Raw genomic sequence first — 27,615 nt, forward strand, 5'->3', positions numbered from 1 at the left:
GTGAGCACACACTCTGAAGGACTGGACTTTAAGGACACATTGCACATAACCACTACCTCACACTCTTCCATAGATCTCCTTCACATAAAGTAACTCACACTCACACACACACAAACAGTTTAGACCAATGATCCATCACTGGGTGTATCCTTGCAGTGCTCCTGGTCCCTTTGCTGACTCATACCGTGTGGCTAGCTCTGGGGTTTTCCACAGTAATGCGAGAAGTCGCTACACAATCAAACCTTTATTCCCGACCTGCACAGAGCCCCAGCGCCACACACAACTCACAAACGCACTGCTATATGAACAATATATACTAGGCCTCGCTAATGAGAGTCTGCTGATGCTAAATGTTCTGATGGGTGTGCACATAAGACTTCTGTAGGTGACTACGTACGTATGTGTGGGTGGATGTTTGTGTGCACATGCCTCAGGCTCACTGTGCTTCTCATTAGTCCTCCATACTGTTTTGAACAAAAGGTGTCCTGACTTCAGCACACACACAAGACAGCACTGTCCCAGAGTGTGTGTTTGTGTCTGGGGATGTGTGTGTTTTTTTCCAGAGGCTTTAACAGCAAGGTTACACCACAACTGGAAACAGATGAGCTTAGCAATTAATGTTGTGGACCTAAAATAAATTGCAGCTGACTGTTTAGCTCTTAGAGACATGTAATGTTCTCGTGTAGAGAACTGAAGCATTGTTTAAAAATAGAAAGACTTCAGGATTACAGACACAAATGTATTTAATCTTTTTAAGATTGTATGGTAATACTGTACATGGCTTCAGCAAATATATAGAATACAATGTGCAATGAATATAAGCAAAATATTTGTACTTCATGTTCAACTTAAGAAATAGCATGCAGATCTGTTCAGTCTATAACAAACAGTTTCAAAGCCAGTAACTCAGCGATATGTTTCTATCGAAAGCAACAATGAAAAAATAAAGTGACTCCTTTTTCAACAACGTTGGAAAACATTGGCAAATTATGTCCAAAATGGAAGATATTTGGAAACATCAAGGCACAAGGGCAAAAAGTGTCCCAGCTACACAGTTTCTGTCTGCCATCTTTTCCTTAGGCAGGACCTCAGTCAATGAGGTTTTGTCAATGCTTACAATATATCAGATTCCTAGGCTTTGTAAGACAGCGTGAATAAGCACATTTAAGAAGACTAGAAGAGTGTCTGTGACGGCGGTTCCTGGTCCTTTAATCCACATTCACTGATGGCAGTATTGTACATCCCATCATGCCTTGCACCACAGGATCGATCAGATGGATCTGGTATCCTCGACCATTCTCAACGCGGATTGGTTCACTACCATGACGTAGAAAGGCTGGAGGAAAAGAGAAAAGTGTATTTTAATATTTAATTCTAACTTTATATATCTGACACAGGGGCAGCAGCTGATGGTGTTCTTCAAAGAGCATTTGTAGTGAGTTATGTTGCACTGTTACCACGGCGACTGAGTTAATTTGGGCCCTTGACTACTGCAGCTCTCTTAAGAAAGCATCGCTGTGGATTCCTGGACTGTGAGCTCATAGTTCAGACTTACACACTCAGTTCATGAACATTTTAGATTTCAGTCACTAGTTTCATTAAATAACGCTGTTGTCATGTCATGGCACTCCCTGTGTTCTACATGCGGAAAAGCTGGGAAAAAATGTATGGGGTGCTAACCTCTGATCGCCCCATATGTCCATTTGTTTTAGGGTTAGTTACAAAAAAACAAGAGAAGGCAGTTCATGTGTGTATGTGTGGGTGCATGTGTGTGTGTTTAAAAATACTTGGCTGCCTAGTGAGGGAGAGGCAGGCAGATGTTATTTTGGAGGCTCAGATTGCATCGTTATTATGTCCTGAAGTGAGAGTGGGTTTGTGTCCTAAGACGACTGTGGTGCAGTATGGCTGTTGACCATAGTAAGGAAAAACCGACACGTCTTCAAATCTGCAGTGGAACATATACACACTAAAGTGGTACTTGTAAATAACCTTTAGCTTAGGGCTTGAGTGCTGCTCAGCCATGTGGCACCTCATTACCCAAGAGTGGGGGTGTTTTCATTCCATTCAATCACTGCACCACCTTGTTTGTTTCTAGCTCCCCTTCAACCACAGGATGGAAAACATATTGGTGATGTCAGCGGCTGCACTGAAAGGGGACTTTTGGGGGGTTATGGTGGCAAATTGGTAAACACTGTATTTTGTGAAATGTATCTTGTTGTGTTTAGGTGATTCTTTGATTTGTTTTTTTTACTGCCAATCTCAGTGACACAACGTTGATGAACCTAAGGCAATTCAGATTTTGGAGATTGTGGTGCCCAACCCCCCCAAACAGACAATCCTTTATTATAGTGTAATGAATAGAATAACCAATTATTGGCTACGTTTGATTATGTCACCACCCGATGAAGGCTTACCGTTACCAGCTCAGAGCTCCTCATCCTCCCCAGTGCTGCCCAGGTGTGCTGTGGACAGGTGCCTGTTCCTCCCTGTCTGCACGGCCTGCAGGTTCTTATAGCGCACCAGAGCCAAAGCGATCTCCGCGTTCCACGCCGTGCCCTCCTGAGGACACCGAAAGTCTATCTCCTTCCCTGTGGCCATGACCACGGTGAAATACACCAGCCCTCGCTTGTACTCCACGCAGTCCACTGTGGCCATGCGCTCAAAGCGGAGCTCCTTGGCTCTGGAGCTCCACGCCGAGCTACGAGCATCCCCCCCTCCGCCGCCGCCTCCTCTGCAGTTGTGCAGCCGCAGCCCTTCCTCGGTGAGCACGCAGCGCTTCTTCTTCCACAGCTGGAGGAGCCCGCTGCTGCGCTTCTCCAGCAGCCCGTCTCGCATCACTTTGGCCGGGAGCGACATGGCCACACTGAGGCGAAGTCTTCAGACAGAGCCGGAACACAGTAGCCTGCTCAGGAGTGATGCGGCTCAAGATTTACCCACATACACATCCGTTACTTTGTCGGTGTCAGGTGTCCCCCGGGAAAACTTATCGGTTTTAGCTACGACATTAATATTAATAGCCAATACAGTTTCTCTTATAGTCCGCGTATAAATACAATCCAAGCCCCACTGACAGCTCTTCATGGAGGTTGGTAGGCTGGTCTGCCTGGATATGTTTGAACATGCCCGGCTCCACTGTGGACCTTCCCCGCCTCCTCGTGGTGACGGCAGGAGGAGATCCTGTGTGTGTGTGTGTGTGTGTGTGTGTGTGTGTGTGTGTGTGTGTGTGTGTGTGTGTCAAAGTCAAAGTCAGCTTTATTGTCAAGAATTCTACATGTTGTACATCCAGAAATCTCGAAATATCGTTTCCCGCAGTCCTACTGTGTGACATATATACATCAAACAAAAAACAAAAAGGGCCTAGATAAACATGGTATACATTAAACAAAACAAAGGGCCTAGATAACCGGGGTATACAGTTTAAAATGTTAATAATATAATTTAAGTGTTCAAAGTACAGTTTCAGTGCAGTAGCAGCGGAGATGGGCAGAAAAGTGAGTTAGGGGGTTATAGTCCAGGACCATTTGGGGCAGGGGAGAAAGGTCGGAGGCAGGGTGGAGAGTTCAGGGGAGAGATGTCAGAGAGGGGGAGGGAGGGGAGAGAGTTCAGCATCCTGTGTGTGTGTGTGTGTGTGTGTGTGTGTGTGTGTGTGTGTGTGTGTGTGTGTGTGTGTGTGTGTGTGTGTGTGTGTGTGTGTGTGTGTGTGTGTGTGTGTGTGTGTGTGTGTGTGTGTGTGTGTGTGTGTGTGTGTGTACATGTCCAGTTTAGGCTCAAAGAGAACTGCTGCACTCCTGTCAGTAGGCTACTTAGAAATACATGATTTGCTTCACATTTATGATACTATTTATATTTATCATTCCAAGTTCCAAATAGTGTTTATGATGAGCTGATTTATCTTGTGTCTCTCTTTTAGAGCTGGAATGTGAGTGGGAGGCTTAAGATGTCAGATGTTGTAATATGTGAGTGCGTGAGAAAGAAATGAAACTTTAGAAAGACATTTATTTGAGCAGATACAGAATGAGACAAATGGATGACAAATCAGACAATTATTAATCTTTTTTTGAAGTGTAGGCCTACTTGCAACAAACTGTTGAAAATATTCCAGTTCTGGTATATTTTGTATATGTTTTATACATTGTAAACTTTTACACATCCTAAAATAATGGTAGGTGTGTGAAACCAACCACAGCAAACTGAATGTGATTATTACATTTAAATTAATCTAGTGTAGAAACTGGTTACATTTTTCACAACAAACGTGAAAGCCCTGCTGATTCCTCTAAGGTTTCACTGCACTGTTCTCCTACAAGACAAAGCTTAATTAGGTCACCTAATAACATTTTTGTCATTCTTGACAATGACATCCTTTACGGTAACTGGGCCTCAAATATGACAAGTGAGCCTTGTGGGTGGAGTCCAGCTCAAATTCCTCTCAACTTTATACGATACTGGACTCTTCCCATGATGTGTCACTGCGATGTTATGAGAGGAATGGATACAATGAACATGTGACATTTAGTGAAACTTGAACAGAGAACGTCACCCTCAAATACTTCCACACACACACACACACACACACACACACACACACACACACACACACACACACACACACACACACACACACACACACACACACACACACACACACACACACCACGAGGGGGCAAAAGGGGGCATTGCCCCTCGGTTGTATTCTTTGCCCCCTCACCTTGAGCATCATTCATCCATCAAAAAGTACAATAAATGTCAAAATTATTAAATAATAACTTTAAATAATTATCTTCCCCAATACACGTTACTATGTTTAGATCAGATATGTGGGCAGGCAGTCAAGAAACGTGTAAAAAAGCCTCAAACCCAACAAGTTGGATTTAGATTGTCAGCTAATGAAGGCTACTTTGGAATTAGCCAGAATGTGTTATATTGCCAAATGCCGGTTCAGCCGGTTTCCATATATAATTAAACCGGTTTAAGCTCTTAAACAGGACAAGACCAGTAAAACCAGAGGCCTGTACGACGAAGCCAGTTCAACAGATCCTGATATCTTATCTGGCTCAACTACCCCTAACAAACTCCATCTGGCTAGGCGGTCCTACGATGCTGGTTATCAACCCGGTAAGGTTTCTCTGTCCGGCTACGAGTCGAGCACGTTCACATGAAAAGGGCGGGGTTAGCAATATTTGACCAATCACAAACATGGAGAAGCATACTGACAGCAGAGCGGTGTACTTCTTGAATGAAAGAATCATAAGTAACGATAAATAATGATAGTAACTATCATGTTAGACAAATCTAAGGAATTTAAACTTTAAACATCCATGACTTAAAACAATTAATCCAGGATAAAGGCCTCATAGTTGCAGCTGTAAGGTGCAGGAAGAATGGTTGGTAAAACAAAACGACCAACTGTTTGAATGCGTAAATTAACAGGTTTATGATATCACTGCCTCATTTAAGACTTGAGTGGATCTGGCTTGAATTACACTTGAGAGTTTGTTTTTGAGTATGATATATTATGATATGATTGAAATGATAAGTGCGACATGGCGGCGTCATCATGCCCTTACAGTGCTGACTGTACGCAATGCTCTGAATGGCTTTGCTCCACTTACTTATGTTGCAGAAGATATTTAAAGGGGACCTATCATGCAAAATGCACTTTTGTACGTCTTTTATACATGAATATGTGTCCCCGGTGTTCCAGGGAACTCACCAAGTGTCAGAAAACACAACCCTCTCTATTTTCCTCCATACCCAAATCTCTAAAAAAGGGGCTGCAACGGATCTGATAAAAACTGATCCAGATTTGAACACTGTCCTGACGTCAGGACAGTGGCGCTACGGCTATTGGGCCAACTCCACCAATCAGGAGGAGACAGCCACGGCCATTGCCGTTCGAAAGCGCTGGAGACGCTGTAGTACATATGCCAGGCCTGTAGATGGTGCTGTTCTCACTGAATCTGCCATTGCAAAAACAGAGCTAAAAAATGTCAAATTGAGCAAAATGAGGCATGGCTAAAATGCATGATCTGTTTGGTATTTTGAAGAAAAAAAAGTATAAATATGCCTTATATAGGTATGGTCCTACACTATATTATTCAAATATAGCATGATAGGTCCACTTTAAGTAAGCTTGCTTGCCGCAAATGTCATAATAATCAGATATTTCGGAAGATAGGCAGTGATATTCTATTAATTTACATGTCCACACGGTCACAGTTTATTGCTAGCCTTCTTTCCTGCATACGGCAGTTTAAACTGTGTTTTCTTTATCCTGTAATATAACTTGATAGCTTTAAACTCAGCACACAGAGCTCTGATTGGTCAGCAGAGTTGATCTCATATCGAGTTATTACGCACGCACGCACGCACGCACGCACGCACGCACGCACGCACGCACACACACACACACACACACACACACACACACACACACACACACAGACACACAGGTCATTCACATGTTTTTATATTTTATTTCTGCACTCAATAAAAACTCCTGCCATTAAAATCTTTCAACCTCATTTATTGTGATGTTGTTTGGAAAGCATAAAATACAGAAAAGCAGTTTTTACTCTATGATATAGAATATGAAAAAGAGATCTAGATAGCAGACGTAAAAACAGTTATAGCAGGTAGTGCAAATCATGAAAGCAGTGTTTAACAGAAAATAAATGTTTTAGTATTCAACTTTGGTTATTTATAAAGATTGACTGTTGCAGCACAATTGACTGTATTTGTTCTTTATGAGGCAGAGATGGGGTTATGTTTCCCACTGTACAATCTTATGATGCAGCTTTTCATCAAGCGTTTGTCTTTCAGGTTGGGTGGCAGAAGTCTGTTCTCTGCAGGAAGCCGGCAGTACTGCAGCTCTCTGGGAACCTGAAGATCCTGGGCTCTCTACTGAGTGTGCGACAGGGCCCCGGCTCCCTGTCCATAGCCAAATCCTTTGGGGCCAAAATGTTTGCCATAACAGGCTGCAGAAAATAAAAGGTAATTAAAAACAAATCCCCCACACGGTGGTATCAACATCATATCCTCAAATGTCTTCTTTCTTTCCTGAATGATAAAATGTTTGCAAAATTAGAGATTAAATCCATTATTTCCGCTCTGTTGGCTCTTGAGTGAAAATTCAAAAGTAAAAGCGGATATGTATAAAAAGAATACAACAACTTATTCTTCTATCCTCATGGACAGGAGAGTGTTTGAGGGTTCTTGTAAACAGACATTTTGACTCATCACAGCATGAAAAGCACAAGTGGCACTGATACCAGTGAGTGAGCCAGCATTAATGATACTAAACCTTAGCACTTGCTCACCTTAATGGAGTACAGCCATCATCACTCATTTCTTAATCCTGAAAATTGTACTGTATCGTTGTGTACTTGAGGATTTACTTATGTTTAGGGGGCCCTCTGCTGTTTTCTTGTATGTATTACAACCTATTCTCTGGCCACTTACAGTACAAAACATTGCAGTTTATTTTCTCTCATTTTAGATGGGACATTTCAGTTATGCATCTTATCATTTCCCCCTTATCTCAAGGATTTGCAATCTTGCTTTTATAATAGTCATACATCATATCCTTTCAGACAAATTCAGCCTGAATGGATCAAGATGGGTCGTCCTGCTATGCTACACAACTCTGGACCAGCATTAAAAATAGGTCTGAAAGCAAATTACTATACAGTTACTATACAGTAAAATCACTAGGCCTATCTATATATAATAGACTTCTAATGGGCCACAACTTGTAGGCCTCTTAAACAGGAATTCAATCTAAACAAGCATGTTGCATTATGTTGCAAATCCTGTTCTATTAGGTCTGGTTTATTTATATGTTGTTTAGCCAGTTTAACGGATGTGTATTGAACCTAGAGCTGCACAATATACAAGTTTTTATCCTCAACACGATGCCATTTAAAATTTAGTTAGTTGTAAAAGTGTGTCAGTAAAAAACTGCCCTTTAAAATGTAATCATCCATCAAAAATCAAAAAGATCACTATAATCTTGTTCAATATGTTTGATAAAACTATGTTGGGATTACTTTCCTACAAGCAATTTGTTGTATTTTAGCCAAATACTGAAAGCAGCAGTATAGCACAACTGAGTACTCTTTCATATCTGTTAATTATCGCAAGTAATATCCTTAACGCAATATCCAGCAATGTAGCAAAAGTCTTGTGTTAAATTAGTCAGTTTTTACCTTTGCAGTAGATTTCCCCGTCCTTATCAGCTTGTGTGGTTGACTCCAGGCTCTTATTGCACGTGGCGCAGGTGAAACATCCGGCCTTATGCCATGACTGTAAATAAATAGAAGATACATTTTAAACGTTTTTTTGCAAGAGTCCACACATGTGTTTGCATGTGTGTGTTTTCCCTTACATTCCCAGCTCCAATCACTTTCTCCGCAGCGTAGACGGCCTTGCCGCAGCGAGAACATTTGTCCGACCCCCCGAACTTCTGAGCCAGTTTAGACGGGTTTGGGTTGCTGGTTGGACGATGGGGAGCAGGTCTGACGTAGACAGAGAGAAAACTTGTTTATAAATAATAATACTGATAATAATAATAATCTTTATTTATATAGCACCTTTCATACAATAAGTGCAGTTCAAAGTGCTTCACATAGACATTTCACAGAAAATTGATATCACACACAATACAGTTACCAGTAAAAGACATAAAAACAAACTAAAAATAGCATAGAGTAGACATGTAAAAAATACATTTAGATCAAAGGTACAACGATGAAATTGTGCATCAAAATGAGGATAGTGCAAATTCAACACACAATCGGCTGACAGGTTAAAATGTATCGCAATTCATTGAGAAACTGCAGCAGAGAGCCGGAGTTTGCTTCCTAAAAGGCTAAATTGTACAAATGTGTTTTGAGTTTATTTTTTTAAACTTCCACCGAACTGGCTTCCCTGATGTCCATAGGTATTTGTTCCATAGTAAATGAACGCTGCCTCACCAAACTTCTTTTTACCGCTGTTTCTGGGAACTTCTAATAAACCAGCAGCAGAGGATCGCAGTGTTCCTGATGGTTTGTAGCTTACAAGGGAGTTAATAATATAGCTTGGACCTTGCCCATTAAGGGCCTTATATGTCAGGAGGAGGACCTTAAAATCAATCCTTAAGTAAACAGGATTGTTAGGATAAACAGGATAAAGCACCTTAAAGGGATGGAGGAAGTGTGTGTCGGTGTGTTACTCACTCCTCATGTGTAATGCCTAGAGACTCTCCCTTGTCCATACTGAGGGTCCCTGCTCCCTGGCCATAACCGTAGCCTTTTGGTCCATACTTCTTGCCGTAGCACCCTTTGCAGTAGACTTCATCCATATGAACAGCTACAGTCGTGCTGTCCAAGTTCTTCCCACACACCACTGATAAATCACACACACACACACACACACACACACACACACACACACACACACACACACACACACACACACACACACACACACACACATACACATACACATACACATACACATACACATACACATACACACACACACCACACACACACACACACACATTAAGTACATGTATGTTATCACAATGCATATTTGTCCACGTCTTGGAGCACAGTCATGTGTTTTGATAGGATTCCTAGTTTCCTTTTATGGAACGGCTCTATTGAAATAGTATGTTCTCATCTAGATTCCATCACAGGAATGTTTGCTTACAATGCAGAAACACAAATAACTCCACTCAGACCTCTATGAACCTACATATTTTTCAAGTTGAGGAAGAGAAAGACCTTTTATAACCTATTTCATTGCATTTAAAAAAAAAAAATGCTCATACCTTTTTACAGTTATGATGCATGTATATGATTTCAATATACAAAAACAAAAATCCTTTATAGCTGCAAATGTGTTGTAGCTGGTTGTTGGAAAAATAAATAGTTATTTTTAATGTTTGGCCTCTGAGAATCAAAGAGTAAGTATCTCTTTTAGGACTCACTGATCAAATGTATACAAGAGGATATCTTTTATAGAAGAGAGAAATGTTCATACTTAAGAATAAGAATTACAAGAATAATCTACATTTTAACAGTGTATTTTACTTTCTCTTTAGGTAACCATGTAGTATAGCCTTTTATTTTATGCCGTTTCACGTATTCATGCCCTTATTTTCTTTCTGATCAGCTGAGCAGTTCACATTAGGTCGGTAATACATGTGACTGTAATGACAAGTGTCAGTAGTTCAGTGGTTTCAGGTTGACTGACAGGAAGCAGCAGAGAGTTTACTCACTGCAGAGGAAGCAGGACCTGTGGAAGCTCCGTCCGTCACAGAGTACCTCTTCTGCAAAGTACACTGTCTTCTGGCAGCGGCCACACTTGTTTCCTCCTCCTAATGGCATCCTTTAATAATGCATACACAAACACAAACACATTGTTATCACAGCTATTTTATTGTTTCAGAGAGATATAGCTTACGGTGATTACAGTGGTAGAAAACAGCAAAAATCTGTAACTAAAATAACATGTATTTCCTTTCAAGGCATACATATATTCTTGGTTTGAAGGCCTGTACTACAGTGGAACTACACTTTGAATAGAAAAACAAATGTATCAATAAACTAATACATTCCTTTACTCAACCATCAAGTAAACACATTTACAAGAGTTTCTGTTGTAAGAAACCAATTTAAACTTCCAGATTTGGTTGCCTGTAATTTTGGCTTTGTAAAGCCAGCCCAGAGACTCTAATTTTACTCCTGCTAGTTTTCTGTGGCTTTGTTAAGACAAGCAACCCAGCAGTGAAGCAGAACATTCAAGAACAGTCATTTTTTCCTTGTTGGTTGTCAATAGGCTAGAGGTGATTTCCTTGGAAAACGTTAGACAGTAAGTGTAGAAATAATGTGAAATGTGAGGTTTTGAGGAGTCTTAGTTGTTGGAATGTGAAAGACCCTGGCATTCTGCCGGTTTCTACCCAATGTGTTTCCAGGCATGACCCTCCCAATCCATTCTAGTGTATCCGCATCCACATTCCTGACCGTGAAAACCCTCCCTCCTCCCGCCCCAGACTCACACCCTCTACTCCCTGCCTGTGTCCGACTCATGACTTCTGCAGATTTCTTAATCTTAAATTGTAGGTTTTTTCTACAAGTCAGGAAATATGTTAAAAAAGCAGCTTTTTCTGTTGAGTTGAGCTCTAAAAGCAGAGTATGATCTAAGGCTATTTCCATCACCCTTAGACACACCCCCTGCATTTACCTGACACACCAGACTATCTATCTTTCTTTCCTCAAAAGTAAATACAACACCCCAAAGTCAAACATAACTTCTTTGCTGCTGACACAAGAATGCTTCCTAATGTGAATACAAGCTCATTGTATGATGTTAAATCATAGCTTGGAGAAAAGTATGGGTGGAGCATTGTGTGACTGTCTGCTGCGACACTGTGGCTTTCCGTCATTGTAAGCACACAAGAAAAGGCACTGCTGTTTTCTGGGATGTAACTGGAATGGATGGTGACTTTAATCCCTGGTGATGTACGTTCATTATATATATGTACTAGTGTTACATAGAACAAATGTAGACTGTTCAATAATAAACTATAAAACCATCAGGATTCTTATTATGTTGCACCTACCATATCAAAGTTCTACCACTAAGGCAAGCTTATTAAAATAAGGCCTTTAAAAAAGTAATAAAGTATGTTTTATTTTGCTTGATCAATGAGTTTCTGGCTTTTTTATTGAACTATTTTCTTTGAAAGGCTTCCATAGTCCTAATTGAAATTAAAACTTAAAAATGTGGTCTGAAACTGACTAGCACTACCACAGAAGTCTGAACTGAGTAAGATTCAGGGAAACGATGGTGAAGCAGAAGAAGTATAGGAAATGAAACAAAGAGCAAAATCAAAGGCCTTGATTATTTATGTTCTATCAGAGAGAATACATATTAACAGCTCCACTGAAGCCAACTCACAAATCAGGTTTATTTGATGTAACGGTAATGCAGTTCGTATACTACAGTGCAGGAAGCAGGACCTGAACTTGGTTTTACTGAAAGTAATAGCAGACATTTCAGGGATATTGTTGTGTCAGGCATTGATAGAGCAACAACCGTTTAAAGCCTTCCTGCAGACTAACTAGAACATTGTTTTACAGCAATTGGGAGCAAGACGATCAATGAGGAGCAGAAAAAGAGGGAAGGAGCTTGGACATGAGAAGAGTTTTGATGAAGATGTCAGTAAGTAAACAGAAAGGTGAACAATGGGATGATTTAATCAACTTAGTCAATATTTATTTTGATTTCTACAGATAAGGGCCCGTCTAACTTATGTCACGTCATCTCAAAGGGTTAATGTGAGTGACTGGGTTGTCAGTTGTCAATCTGACCTTAAACAGAAAGGCATAGAGAAGTGAAACAAAGTGATACAGTAATAACAAGCACTCTAACTTCACTAAAGGTTATAAGAGCCATAACTCTGTTTAAAACGAAGGCTCCTTTTGCTGGTCTTTCAGAGGTAAATATCAAGTATTCACTTTGAACATAACTGTTACATTCATTCCAGGTCTCTGCTAAATGATTTAAGGCAGTCTTTTTGAAAATGATTCCAGCTACATCTAGATAATTGTGGCTCTGCAAGTTTAGACATGTGGGGACACAGACAGATTAACAGGAATGCTCAAACTAACCAGAGTGAATGAGAGGTAAGATGTGGAAACAAAGGAGGAAGTCAGAACATGAGGTCAATGTGACTTTGGTGACATATGTGTGATAGGCTGAGAATAACATCAGTAGGATTACTATTTCATTCTATATACATTTCTACACTTTGTGGCCCACACCAGAGAGCTTACATATGTTTGAATACTTTATTCGTCTTGTATTGCACATTAGTGTTCCACATTGTGTTACTGTTAAGCTGCACACATTGATACAGCTTTACAAACTCTAATGCATGATAGCTGTTCAAACAAAAGAGGCTCTTCTGACCTGACTTGCACGGAGAATACATTCAGATTATGAACGAGTGTTTTTCCCATCATGCAACCGTACAAAGAGCAGGAAATTAGATACAGTTAGAGGCAAGCAGAAAGCAGGAAGCTTAAACAGGCTGAAATATATTTACATTGCTTACCTGCAGTTGTAGGTGCTGTCAGTCAGTGATGATGGACAAGTTGATGTTTGATTCCTTGAACAGAGAAAGGCAGCACTGGGGTGTGTTCAGGAAACAGGCGATCCAGAGAAAGGTGGAGGAGTTGCACCTTTAAAAGTAGCGTAGATTTGATGTCTTTATCCCTAAAAAATACAAAGAGACTCAGACAGAGTTGTTCTTTTGTGCCTCTCCACTTTTCCACTGTTCCAGATGGGCTGAAAGGGAGGAGCTTCTGTGGTTACTGCTGCAGGCTGCAAACCTACTGCTGCGTGTTGAGCAACAGGGGAGTTTCTGACTGACTGGCCAAGTGTGAGAGAGAGAGAGAGAGAGAGAGAGAGAGAGAGAGAGAGAGAGAGAGAGAGAGAGAGAGAGAGAGAGAGAGAGAGAGAGAGAGAGGGGGCGAGAGAGTGAGAGCGAGAAAGAGAGAGACCTTCTAAAAACTAGAGGCAGAACTGACAGTGCCCCACACACACACACACACACACACACACACACACACACACACACACACACACACACACACACACACACACACACACACACACACACACACACACACACACACACACACACACACACACACACACACACACACCATTTTGGCTATCATCAGATTTACATCCAAAATCTTGCCATACTGCCTCAGCTTCAGTTTCTTTGAGACTGACTTTGCCATGTCTTGCTTATCATCACAAATTGTTTACACTATAAACACAGCGTGAACCATGCTCAACCCCCCCCCCCCAATCCCACCACCACTACTTTACATGTGATCTCTGTTATGTTACCAGCCTCAGACTTGTAGTAAGTTGTGCATGGCCTGGCAGACACTGGTGGCTCTAGTAGTCCGTTTATACACCAACATAATTTTGTTAATCCTGTTTTCATACTGCTTCATGCAAAACAAGTTGGACTTTGATGATGACGGCTTCTTTTTTAATTTGCCAGAACGTGACATATTGACAAATGCCGGTTCAACCGGTTTCAATATAATTAAACCGGTTAAAACTCATAAACAGGACAAAACTTGAAAGAACAAAAAAAGCAGCCCAACTCCAGTGTAAACAGCTCTTGATGGAATGTTCTTGTTCTACATGATAAGGTGATGAGCCTTTAACAGATAACCAGTTTAAAAAGTTGAATGGTATCAGCTGTTTTCCCTCTTACTCAGGAGGCAATCTCAAAGTAATTCCAGCCTTTGTACTTTATCACCACAACCTTAAATGACCTTTGAGAGGTCGCTGGTAAAGGTCCCTCTGATTTGCTTAATGGATGAGAAACCATTAATAGAAATGGATTGAGGAAAGCAGAGATGAGCTTGAGCTCCACAAAGTCACTCTGATGTGCCTCTGCTACCATCGTGTGGTCATTGTGGGCACTATAACCACCGGTACAAAAACAAGGCCATTGTTGTCCATTGAAAGGGACAACTTATGAATGTATGATTCCAACTTACCGTTTTTTAAATGATTAATTAATATGATGATTTGCTTCTCTTTTAATCTTTCACATTGTCAGAAAATAACTAATCGGGAAAGTTTCAAATGTTTGGCTTTTTCAAAAGCAAAGACAGTCCCAACCTTCATTTATTCTGCTATCTTGAAAATAAGTTAATATTTTACAACAAATACTCACAACTTGAAACTAAGGCCAATGATTTATGTTTACATTTATGCTTAAAACAATAACTTCCCTGACTTTATACATCAGTGTGTTCACAGGTCTTATACTGTAGATACAACTTAATATGTGACAATGATATGACAACCCAATGCTAAATCAATGTAGTAATCTTTTAAACGAGGATTTCACTATCAAAATGGTTGCCAGTGGACTGATCTATCAGTGACTTATTTCAGCACTAAGTTCATAATTTGTTACTAATACTTTAGTTTTCAAGTGATATTCTATTAATTTACATGTTCACACGGCCACAGTTTATTGCTAGCCTTCTTTCTTGCATACAGCAGTTTAAACTGTGTTTTCCTTATCCTGTAATATAACTTGATAGCTTTAAACTCAGCACACAGAGCTCTGATTGGTCAGCAGGCGGTGCGTTCACAGAGTCGATCTCATATCGAGATATGGTTCCAGGACCCCATCGGAACCGACGGCCCATTGCATTGTGTTTCCACACACACACACACACACACACATTGGCAAGTTCCACACATTTAATTGACATACTTTTAAAGTGATTGTTACAATCATTATGAATCTCATCTGTCCTTCAAGTAAGTAAGTAAACATAATTCTCCTTCAGATACGACCAAACCCGCCGTAACTGGTTGATATGCATGCACACAAGTCCTCATCAAATGTTTTGTACAAGGTGTAATGCCTCGGGAGCCTCAGATTCTCAAAACAAGTTAAAGCTGTCGGGAGAGGGGCCTCGACTATTTCCACTCTCATCTCTGTGGCCGGCACCTCCCATCCCATCCAGAACTTCATGAGGCTCTTAAGCTCAGCGGGAGATGCTGTTTTTAAGAAAAACAGTTGATCAGTTAAGACAGAATCTGCTGAAACGCTTCAATGCTGCAGTAGCTTAAAAGATTATACAGAAAACGTAATCATGCGTACCATTTTCAATGAATGTTTTCAAGTATCCAGATACTCGACATACATCCACGACATCGGATTCGTCCTCGTCCTTGACTCTGTAGCTCTCAAAGACGAAGGTTATAGACGAGGGCCAGATGATGCAATCCAAGATCATCTGGTAACACACATGCAAATTCAGCTGTATTCAAAACAAACTAGTATACATTGTTGAAGATTACAGTCTCATAGGATTTGTTTGGCTAGGTGTTTGCGGCATTGGACTTCTGTTAGCTTTGCTTTACCTGAGGTGTGACCTGTGCTTCTGATTCTCTGGGGAACAGGATTGGGATTACATCTCTTCGGTGAATGAGAAGCGACCACAGTCCTGTCTCTTTTAAGCCTTTTTGGAACTGATTGATTTGAGGCCTTGTTCGCTCGATGACCTGAAATACGGGACACATGACATATTGTATACAAAATCAGTGATCTTCTCTGATGATTTATAGTTCAATTAAGATGTTTTGCGTTTAATTTCTGAACTCACAACAATTGTAGAACTTCATAAGCAAATATGAATGTCACTAAGCCTCTGGCTTTAACTAAATCAATGCTAAATCAAATGCTAAACATGTTTTGTTAGATTCTGTTGTGGATGCAGAGGGACTTCTGACGCTCAGATTTTGTCCCTCTTTTCTTGCTAACCAGTAGTCAACTGGGTATCTGGTTGACAACATGTGATTTGAAAAAAAGGCTAAAATGTACTTCTTCTGAGACATTATCAACATTGAAAGACATCCGTCTCTGTAAATATAAATATGACTCAATAAGGATGTGGGAAACCCTCTTTGGAATACTTCTTTGGGACATGTTGTAATGACAGTGTATTTTGTGGTGAAGTTGTAGAATAAAGCAGAGTGAACATTTACAGCATGCAGGAGAAGCTTTTCAGACAACCATTTCCTGTTGGTGGCATTCGGTGCTGGCAGCTCCCACGACAGGCAGAGCTGATGGACGGCGTCAATATATTTTAACTCAGCATCTCCTTCAAGCTGTAACAAAACATGATCAAAAACATGGTTTAACAATGCAGGCTGCATAGAAATCGATTGAGCTATTAAGATGCTGAGTTCAGTATTGAGTGACAGATAAAGAGAGCATTTGAATTGGAAATATAATATATATTTTTCATGTTGACGGTTGAGTCTTTGAAGTAATGAATCTTAAAGCTTTTTAGTTAACATATTAAGTCACTATAGCTGTTTGATGTTGTACAAACTGGGTGTCAGTGGTATGGAGCCACATTCGCGTGAAAAAGAATCGCAAGCAGCACACTGTTTGTATCTTTTGGAGGAGGGATCCAAAAACACACCTGAGAGCTTCCATATTGTAACTTTAAACTCAATGCTCACCATTTTCACAGTGTCTCGAATATCAAGGTCAGGGCAGTCCCGCAGTGTCAGAGGAGTGGTCTCCAGCGATCCTCCAAAGAGGATGTGAACAATGGCTGGGCTGAGTCCGGGGAAACTCGGGCCGCCGTGCAGGAAGGTGTGGCCGATCATCCGCCCCGCCACTGCGAACATGTCGTTGTCCAGCAGTCCATCTGAAACTGAGGGGGTGAGGTGATCGGGCTCACCTTCAAATACTTTTGTGATGGCTGCACTTCCTGAAACAGTGACAAATTGAGAGCACAAGTTTAATGCCAAAAAAGTTTTGAGATACATTGAAAAATGACCTTTAAGGCTGTAAGTGTGGATTTTGTATTTGAGTTTAAGACTTCAACTCAAGACTCAAATCATCATTCTTACATACTTGTCCCTTAAATCGTCTGTTCCTTTAAAGGTGGGGTAGCTCGAGTGCGCTAGAATTTGAAAATACACAGCCGGAAAAGATCTGCCACTTCCTTATGCTGCGTTCACACCGGACGCAATGCAATGTTTGGGGGCGGCGCTATTACATGTAAAGTCAATGCAGAGACGCGGACAGACGCGAATTCGCTCCGACGGCGCGTATGAAGCGGTGGACGCGGCGCGAATCACGAGATTGAGGCGATTGAACGGTGCCGCGTTAAACGCGAGAGTTCAATTTTTTCAACTCGAGCGTTAAATTCACGTGACGCGTTCTCGCGGAAGCCAATCAGCGGTGAGGATCTCAGCCTGCCGTCACTGACGTTCAACCACACAACATCAGCCGTTAGCTGTTAGCAGTTAGCACACAGAGCTCACAGCTCCTCATATCTGTTCAGAAACTGGACAAAAGTTAAACAAGTACAAACCACAGACTGTCTGTGCCATGGCGAATACAGTCGCTGGTTTATTTATGTCTGTAGACCGTTGTTATGAGTGTGGAATGAGCATATACAACGTTAGCTTAGCCTGGTCGACCCGATCTTCATTCAGAAAACATTTTAAAAGGTTTTTCGCCTGCCGTCTTGTCTGCAGACTTGTCGAGCATTAATTCATGGTTTTTACTAACCGGTATCAGTATGTTGTTACTTCGGCATCATTTAGGAACGTGTATTACAATTTAATCACGGTAAAATATGTTCATTTTGTTGTAGTTGTAGCTCCCGAGCCAGCGCGTCTTGTTTGAAAGATGCGAGTAAACACAGCTGGCAGCCGCGGTGAAACTCGAGCGTTTAGAGCGATGCGATAGGAGCGATTAGAGCGAAGCGAATATTCGCATCGTGTCCGGTGTGAACGCAGCATTACAGAGCCCCTCCTCCAACACACACGAACGCGCACATGACCAATGAAAGCACGAGATAAGTTTGTGCACAGATGGAAGGCTGACAGGCAGGTAGGCCATCCAGTTATTTTAGCCGGGCTGGCTAAAATGATTGGTCGTGCTTTTTACAGTACTACGGCTTCCACAGATGAAATTATTTTATGGGTTTTTTGTCAAAGCACTTAAGATATTCATTGCTATCGGGATGTTAAGAGCATTACATGGAATATAACAAAAAGTGTATCTCGAGCCGGTTTCTCAAACTTACCTACCCCACCTTTAATCATCAAGGCCAGTTTTTTTAAAACCAAAATCAGAAAACCGTATTAGATTATCTATCTTTTTAATTAAATTAATAAACAGATAATTTTCTTTGATAGTTAACCTTTACATTTCTATCTTTAATTAACAGCAGCACTTGACGTTCATTACTTTTGCATATTGGCATAAATTGGCGCATTTAGCATTAGTTATCTCTATAATGATATAAACTTTTGAGTTTTAATAATTATAGTTAGTGGTCTACAGGCTTGTAACTTCTGAATATAGTCAGCATTGTTGTGTGTTTATGTTGTGTTGTCTAACCTAAGTTGATATGGAATCCACTCATTAGCTTGAAGATAACGGTTGACATCATGTGACGGTCGACCCCACTTCCTGTTGCAACATCACCTAGGAAGAAACACACATTTTCAATCTTAATCTCTAAATTGAGCAATGTGGTGTTTTTTTTTTAGAAGTAGTGCCATATAATTTGCAAGGGACTACCTTGAAGTTTGCAAAGAAGCGGCGAAGTCCATCGAACATTGTCTCTTTTGTAGAACTTGACTAAAGTTTGGTCCTGCTCCTCCTTGTCTTTTCTGATGTCCATGCTCAGAAAGAGGCTGTTGGATTCTCTGTCACTGTAGAGAAGGTCTTGAGAAAATAGCCAACCAGCTTGTTTTGGATCTGACGCTGTTCTCCATTCTGAGACGGCACCAAAACGAGCAAAACAAGGTAATAAAATGTAAAGTGTTAGTACAAAGGTGAAGCCTAAAGGAATGACTTTTATGTAAGAAGATTACATAAAATAAGAAAAGGCTACTTATGGTTGTTTCTTCTGTTCCTTCCATTTCTGTTGACGCTGATCGCTTGTAAAAGACAGTCCCTTCCAACAATCTGAGAGTAAAGCATCAGAGGAAGGTGTAAGGTAAATGGCAAACTGTAAACAGATCCCCCGTGCTTCAGGTCAGTGTCACAGAGCCCAGTACTACAGAATGTCAATAGCAGCCCTGCCTTTAAACAAGTCTTAACTAGAAACAGGTCAAACTGCAGGTATGCTGTTTTAAAGGTATGCAGCCTTTCTTCTGAGTGACCCTCAGGCAGGAGTGAAAGAAGAGCAGTGTTTACTCCACAACTCTCAGCTTACATGGATCTGACCATTGACTAAGCTAAATGTTTGAACTACTGTGTGTTGCTTTTTACTTTTTGAGTTTGGATAATGGATACATTAAGTTCTAACTAAACCTTGGTTCGATTTTATATCAAACAAATGTTTCCTGTTACAATTCTAAACTTTAGAATTTACAATATATTTTTTCAATTTTAAACAATTCTTTCAATTCATAAAATGCTCTCGTTAACTACTATTGTTAAGTTACAGTACTACATCCATTTTGTTTTTTCCCCTGCTTGTTTAACTGAAAGATAATGTCAAATACTGAACATTTGATTCTAATTTACAGGTTATTATAGGGAAACATGTACCAACTGTGTCAACAGGAGGAGCATGAGAAGGGATGAGCAGGGGCTGATGAAAGTGGAGTGGCTCATCTTTAAAAAATAACAATTTACACTGTTCCGTTAGCTCTAGATTTCTACTTTTATGTAGACAAAGAAATACATAGTTCAGTATGACAGATTCATGCAAGACCTGTACAAAGCTGTAATAAAAGAAAGACAATATGAAGAGGTCAGAAGAGGTTACAGCTGTGCTTACCTGTGACGATCTGTGGCAGGCTTCTCTCTGTTTTTTGTGTTTGCTGTCAGTGTTGTCCCTGGGTTGGGGGGGGGGGGGTTCTGAACTGCCACTTGCATCATTCAAACAAGACGCGCTGGCTACGGGGCTACAACTACAACAAATCAACATATTTTACCGTGATTTAATTGTAATACACGTTGCAAAATGATGCCGAAGTAAAAACATACTGATACCCGTTACCATGAATTAATGCTTTCACAAGTCTGCAGACAAGACGGCAGGTGAAAAACCTTTTAAAATGCGTGTTTTCTGAATGGAGATCGGATCGACCAGGCTAAGCTAACGTTGTAATATGACGCTCGAGTTGAAAAAATTGAACTCGAGCGTTTTTGTCGCGGCCCCCTTCAATCGTCTCAATCGCGCCGCGGAATTCGCGTCCACCGCTTCATGCTCGCCGCCGGAGCGAATTCGCGTCTGTCCGCGTCTCTGCATTGACTTTACATGTAATCGCGCCGCCCCCAAACATCGCATCGCGTCCGGTGTGAACGCAGCAGAACAAGCCTACTGCATACCCCAAAGCAGCTATGTTTTTAAAGGGACATTTCAAAAGTTACTATCAGCAGATGTGGCTGATGTACATTGAAATCTGTAAGATTATACATCCATATAGAAATGCCCTGGGACAGACATTTATAATGCATTAGGTGTAGGCTGAAGTTAAGTCCAACAGCAATATTAGGCTATCTGGGCTCAATTGAGTTTTCTATTGGAGCAAATAACATAATCATGACCCCATAGGCATCCATGAATTGTGGGAATTAAGCGAGTAAACTCAGAGGGGGGTGAAGGGTGCCTCTTCCCAAGCTTTGTCTGAGGGGAGGCCCACAGTCTCAGACTTTGAAAAAGACTGCTGTAGTAATGAGTCATGGCTACGCAGCTTTGCAAATGTCAAGTCTAAAAAACCATTGACTTAAACGTGATTAAAACTCCAGCCATGCTAGAAGCTCTGTTAGGATCTATTTGTTCACAGTGTGTGATGTGTCTTTTTTTTTACTTTTTTTTTTAAATGTATTCTTTATTCACTTTATTTAGAGACACAAAACTCATTAAACATGTGGAAAATCTGCAGAGTTATGTACAGAGAGAACAGGAATAATAACGCTCTCAAATATATAAAAATCCACATTCAGGAGTTTAAATTGTCTATTTGTGGGTCAAAAATGACAATACATAATGCCTCTTGCATATTTTAAACATAGGATTTTATTTTTTTGAAACATATCTTTAGTATAAATTGTGCAAAGAATATGTTTTATAAAACTTTGTCAGAATCACAGTGTTGGACATATTGTGTAAAGATTATTGAAAGTGTTAATTGTGAGGGTGTACACTCTCAGAATGAATCAGAAAAACACCCACGCATTATAACGATGTGCTACTGTCATTAAGCTATATTACATGAAGCTGTTATTGCTAGTATTCCAGTAGTTGTAGATCTGCTTCTCTTGGCAGCTTCCCTCCTGTTGTGCCATTCTTCAAGATCCAACTGCTTTCCCTTTTTTAGTCTCAAATGTTCTCAGCAACATATTTAACATACTTTACTTTTAAGCTGTGGAATGAACAAAGTTTGTGATGCCATGTTGAAAACAGACCACAGAGCAACCATTCTAGTTTTACAGCTACTTCTAAAAACATTTGAGGAGAAAAATAGTCAATGCAGTAACATTATTTTAAATCATTTTAGAGTGCTGCTAGAGACTCCTGCTCTGATTGGTTATCTTATGCACTTTTTAAGGATATGGTGACAGTACGAGCAAATATGAAAATGTCATACACTAGCTTTACTGGCTTTCTTTTAAACTGAGAAACACTCTAATGCCATCTAGTGTGCTAAAGTGCACTCACATCAGATGCAGTCAAGCAGAGACAAACATGTTGTTGGTGAACTTGCCTGGTTATTTGATAGAAACTCTCACAGTGAACTTCCTCAAAGCTACATTAACCTCTGTTCTTTAGCAGTACTTCCTCTGTGTTTTGTGTTGAATTCTTACACCATTTGACTTATCATTAAAATGTTTTTTTTTCTGTAAGACTGCACATCTGAGGCTGCATGTCCCAGACAGTCATCATGTTAGAGTAGCGCCCCCCCGCCCCCCATCCATCCAGATGCCCCTCGGGGTGACAGTGACACAAGTGTCCCATTGTCAAAACAGCATCTCTCAGGGGGGGGGGACATGCTTTGGGGGACGTCAGAAGATTAGCTATGACATTAACCCCCCGCCCCATAAAACACACACACACACACACACACACACACACACACACACACACACACACACACACACACACACACACACACACACACACACACACACTCATCACAGGCGCTTGCACGCTCCTACCCATAATCCCTCTGTTACAAGTCACTTCCCGTTTCATGAGCCACTGAGACAAAGCACAGATCATGAGTGTGTGTGTTGGGGCTTGTGGCTGATTTTAAATTGAGTTTCAAACATTTGAATTCCCTGATGGGAGCTGAAAAAAGCAGAAGGGGCGGCCTTGAGATTAATGTGAGTATTTGGAGGTGAGCACTTAAGTGATTGTAGTCCAGCATGAAGGGCATAATGTACTGTATGTGGGGGGAAAAGAGGGGGGGGGGGTGATGTGTACAGTCAGTGTGCATATGTTCTGTACTGTATGTGTGGGGGAGGTGCTGTGCTTGTTGGACTGTGTCCTAATAGAATTTATTAATTAATCATGGTTGGCTGATCAGTTTATGTATTTATTTGCATACTGCGGTTTGAGAGGACACATTCCCTTTATTTATTTGTCTCTCTTCAGCTGAGACCTCCAGGCCAAGTCCAGTGTTAGCGCAGCCGGTCGATGCCTGATCAATATGGGATCTGCCAGAGAGCTCCCAGGCTGCACTGCAACATCAAGACTGCAAAGACCCTTTACGGACCATTCAGTCAAATGATTGATTGACACATGGCACACCATAAGTGAAAAACAAAGGTCTCAGAAATAGCCTTTTAGCAGTCTCTGATGCGGCTGGAAGTACACTGTAAAAAAAGGGAAATGACACACGTATTTTATTACTTGTGTATCACAATCTTCATTAAATATTCAGCACAGTCCCTTATGTCAGTGTGTCAAACTGTAAGCCAGCACAGCAGAAATGTGAGAAGAGAGGAAAGACACAGAGGTTGTCCAAAGAGGAAGAGACTGAGATTCAGAGAAAGACAGAAAATGTCTGGGGAGAAAATATAGATTGGGAGGCAAAAAATAAATCAGAAAGTCAGCAGGTTATTTTCTATTCAACTCAAAACAAACATATTGTGAACTAGAATGGCACATGTCAACATGAGTGAAAAATAATTTGTGAATCCGCCCCATGAATTTAAATCTGCTCCAAGATTGTGTGGCTTCTTCCTTTGACGTGCGACACACTTCTACCAAGCCAGTTGTTTTTCTGTAATCCTGCTCTAGGACAAACAAACCAGACTAAATACTTAACCCTCCTCGTGTTTAAAATCTCAGTGTCACACTTTCATTCCCCCGGCGTTGCACACAGAACCACTGAAGTCAGCAGTGAGTCTCAAAACAAAAAAAATGCAGTTTGTAAACGGGATCTTCAGGTGGATTGGCTACATGTGATGAGATTTATAAAGCCTGTGTTTCATGAGGATGGATAGACGGACCGAGGAAGCTAAATTCAAGGTCAGATATGGGATTTATTACATTACTATCTATTTGTCTGCAACAGGAAAATACATCAATAGAGGGTTTAACCCTATTTCAGCCTCTCCTCTTTTATATCTCCCAATTTCTTCTTTCATTGGAGGTTTGGGACTATAGGAGAGATGGATGGGTCGTTCCTCCTTCAGGATGCTTAGTCATGCAGGCATGCGCAGAGTACGGACACAGATATAGACATCAGGTCTATGTGTGTGTTTCTGCACATTTTCTTTTGCTGTCAGCAGATCTTTCAAGTCCATTCCCTGTTTTCTTTGCATCTTATTTGATCCTGCATTTTCTTACCACCACTTTAGACTTTAAAAGCCGGATGATGGTTTTTGGCTTTTCCCATTTGTGGCTACATCTGCTTAATTACCATGTATTACTCACACTACAGACAGCCATGTGTGAGTTTATCCCCGCCCCCCTCACCCTAAACACACATACACACACAAACCACACTCATCCAGCTAATGGACCAGCCTGTCTCTGCTTTTGCTGGGCTTATATTTCATCTCAAAGAGGGAGGGAGCAAAGCCAACAGGTCCATTACGAAGAGAGAGAGACGCGAGAGAGATAGGGAATGTGAGGAGGGGAGGAAACTGAAAGAGAGGGGCGGGGATACAGTTGCAGGCGTACTGCGGCAGCGGCAGAGCGGCATGACGTGAGAGAGGGGAGGAATGACAGACAGAGGAACACACAGATGCACATGCTTGCAGCTCAGAGGCCCGCCAAGCAGAAGTAGAGAGAAGCAGAGGCAGGGGGGGGCGAACTCAGCAGCATACAGATCAGAGACCCTCTCACTGAGACTCTCTCACTTACTGCTCTATCCTGATGCTAGCAGAGGGTGAGTGTAGCTGTGGTCCATATTCCCAATTTATTTCTGCATTTGACCATGTGACTGTTGTTGTGAATCTCTGCGTACTTGTTTGTGTGAACCTGTTTCCTCTCCTTCTCGTAATGCTGCTCAGAATGACAGTTTTAGTGAACAGATACGCAGTGTTTTTAAAGGATGTTCACTGTGATATCACAATCAGCAGAAATGGCGGTAGAGTGGCAGAGAGAGGTTAGCAGAGAGAAAGGCAGAGCTTAAGTGGGATGAAAAGAGGGGAGAGGGGATGATAGAGGAGGGGGTATACCGTAACCAGGGGTGACGTGATGTGATCAGTCTGAGTCAGCATTTGAGGGTGCTCTAGGACTCGGTGCAGCCTGCGTAGCGTACTATAGTGTGAGTGCAAGATGAGTTGAGAGAGTGAGAGAGTTGTAGTAGTGAATCAGAATAGAGGGAAACACATGGTGATGTTTGTGTGGTTTATAGTCTGATTAGGCTCTCTCCTGTTTAGCTTGTGTGGGTGGTTTTGTTTGTCTGTCTGTGCTGCGGTAATGAGTGCATCTGGAGTGGCCGTGTGTGTTACACATGCCTCATTTTCCCATTTTGTGAGTGATTCACATACTCTGCAGAAACCTTGTGAAACTCCTAACCTGATGACTTATCCATGTGGTTGTACTAGGCTTCATTGAAAACCTCCTTTTGTCATTATAGCTAAGTGGCTTTCTTCAGTGAATGAAAGCTATGCAGGTATGACATCAAAACGTTGTGATGAAAAGGATACATTTAGACTATGTTCCTCTGCCACTGACAATCTGGAAATACAATGTTATTAGACGACTTGATGATATGTTGTGGATTCATTTTGGGATGACAGAATATGTGTCATTGTAGGCTAAGGAAATTTCCACTTACGTTACTGACTCATAATAACAACGCATTTCTTTGTGCGTGTGTAAAATGATGAGAACACTGATTCCAGAAAAGAAAGTGACTTTAAAAATGAGTCACATCGTTACGGTGGCCTCGGATTGGCTAAAAGTGTTGTGTCTGTTTGTCACAGCTTCCTGTCTCGATGAATGGTGAGGCACAGTGAACCAATGGGAGGGCAGCGATGAGGATGCAACAGTGATCCAGGAAAAAACAGCCCATTGTTTCCCGGGACGTTGGAGAAGTGTGACCTTCCTCTTGAAGGCTTTTGCCGCTCGGCCACTGAAGGAGCCGTTACTCCATTGACAGGTAACACACTCGTGAGACAGCAGAGCTAGCACATGACATTTCATAATAAGCCGTGAGCTTCAGACGTGGTTATTTTTGTACTGTTGTGACTTCTAAGAAAGATGTGTATTTCGAGGACTCCTAACAGCACTTTGGATTGTTTCTGAACCTCTTTATGTGGCCATCAAAGTGTAAAATGATGTCAGAAAGCACATTGTGGCTGTTGTTTTGGACGTTGTCATTATGGAGGTGATAACATTTATTTATTGTAGACTTTTCAGGCTGGGTGACACACAGAGACACTCACAGGCGCTGCTGATGTCCTCCAGTTCACAGACAGAGAGGCCTGTGTTACCAGAGCATTTATTGATTTACGGATGAGTCAGGGGGTTTTCATCACAAGGCCCAGAGTGCGTATGTGTGTGAGAGAGAAGGTATGCATTTTTCTTTGATCAGAGGTACAGTAACTGAATTCTGGCCTGGTTGGTCATGTGACATAGGGGCTAATATTATGTAATAAGATTAAGAAGGTAACATCTTATCCCTGCTGCCCCGCTATCCTTCTTTTTTACGCCTTCAAGTAGAAACTGACCTGCAGTCTTTTACGATCAAGTGAAGATTTGTTGTTAATCACCTCATATACTTTAGTTCAACTCCTGGATATGTGGAGACAGATTGTAAATTATACAGGATAAGATTAGTGGGACATAAGAGTCCCTGCTGCTGTTTCACACAGCGTCCAGCAGATGTCAGTACCATCCTTGCACAACGATTGAAGTAAATGCTCTGTATTATTCCGAACATTTGCTTTACCAATAGTTATAGCATTCACTTGTGACAACTTAAACGTTTGTGTTACCATGTTTGTGTCATTATACATTAGAATTATTGTGTGTATCTATGAATGTCACAGAAACACTAATGCATGTTATATTATTAGCCAAGAGGCTCGCATCTATAGTAATAAACAAATATTAGTAGAAGACAAATAGCCACTTGATTAATGGTTTTTAATAATTGAAAACAATTGATCAATCTTTAACTACTAAAAAAAACGAAAAAAACGAATTTATCAAACACGAATTTCTGGAAATCTCTGATTTCAGCTTCTAAATATACTGCTTTTCTCTTATATATATCACTTTAAGTTTAATTTATTGGGGTTTTGGACTGTTATTTTGTCAAAAACATCTTAAAAAATGTAGCGTTGTTGGGCTTGGGAAATTGTAATTGGATTTATTTTGACTATTTCTTGTGTTCTATGGACTACATGTTTATTCATACTCTAATTGTGTCCAGGCAGACAAGTCACAAGCAGTTTGACCTATTGTGAAAGTGTCAGACCAACAATCTAACTATTGTAAATGCACTTATGTAACAGAGTGATGGTGTCTTTACCTCCTTTATATAGTCTGAACACATGACACAGACATAATACCCTACAAATGTCACAAGCTTCAGCTGTGAAATATCACCTAA

The 27,615-nt window shown here is 41.0% G+C and overlaps 3 protein-coding genes across 3 annotated transcripts in view; 1 reads left to right on the forward strand and 2 right to left on the reverse strand.

The window, feature by feature from the left end:
• Positions 1–231: 231 nt before the first annotated feature.
• phlda3 (pleckstrin homology-like domain, family A, member 3) lies at positions 232–3,139 on the reverse strand. Its single transcript, XM_034144778.1, has 2 exons — positions 2,415–3,139; positions 232–1,336 (listed from the first exon to the last, which is right to left on the reverse strand). Exon 1 carries the CDS (start codon positions 2,854–2,856, stop codon positions 2,425–2,427), a length of 432 nt encoding a protein of 143 aa, XP_034000669.1. The 5' UTR covers positions 2,857–3,139; the 3' UTR covers positions 232–1,336; positions 2,415–2,424.
• A 3,366-nt stretch (positions 3,140–6,505) lies between these two features.
• csrp1a (cysteine and glycine-rich protein 1a) lies at positions 6,506–13,400 on the reverse strand. Its single transcript, XM_034144775.1, has 6 exons — positions 13,109–13,400; positions 10,268–10,377; positions 9,219–9,387; positions 8,387–8,516; positions 8,208–8,304; positions 6,506–6,977 (listed from the first exon to the last, which is right to left on the reverse strand). Exons 2-6 carry the CDS (start codon positions 10,374–10,376, stop codon positions 6,901–6,903), a joined length of 582 nt encoding a protein of 193 aa, XP_034000666.1. The 5' UTR covers position 10,377; positions 13,109–13,400; the 3' UTR covers positions 6,506–6,900.
• LOC117494053 (neuron navigator 1-like) overlaps positions 11,604–27,615 on the forward strand; it is a 93,998-nt gene continuing 77,986 nt past the window's right edge. Inside the window, 2 exon segments of the mRNA XM_034144715.1 lie at positions 11,604–12,213; positions 25,982–26,157. The gene's annotated coding sequence lies outside the window, so the exon portion shown is untranslated.

Source organism: Trematomus bernacchii, unplaced genomic scaffold (assembly GCF_902827165.1).
Source record: "Trematomus bernacchii unplaced genomic scaffold, fTreBer1.1, whole genome shotgun sequence".
In the NCBI taxonomy this organism is placed as follows: domain Eukaryota; kingdom Metazoa; phylum Chordata; class Actinopteri; order Perciformes; family Nototheniidae; genus Trematomus; species Trematomus bernacchii.

Bases quoted from the DNA above. Each gene is read 5' to 3' on its own strand.
- phlda3 (XM_034144778.1), bottom strand. From the start codon at position 2,856: ATGTCGCTCCCGGCCAAAGTGATGCGAGACGGGCTGCTGGAGAAGCGC.
- csrp1a (XM_034144775.1), bottom strand. From the start codon at position 10,376: ATGCCATTAGGAGGAGGAAACAAGTGTGGCCGCTGCCAGAAGACAGTG. The intron at 8,517-9,218 runs GTGAGTAACACA...TGTCTACGTCAG, and splicing joins CTAGGCATTACACATGAGGA to ACCTGCTCCCCATCGTCCAA. The intron at 8,305-8,386 runs GTAAGGGAAAAC...ATTTATTTACAG, and splicing joins AAGTGATTGGAGCTGGGAAT to TCATGGCATAAGGCCGGATG.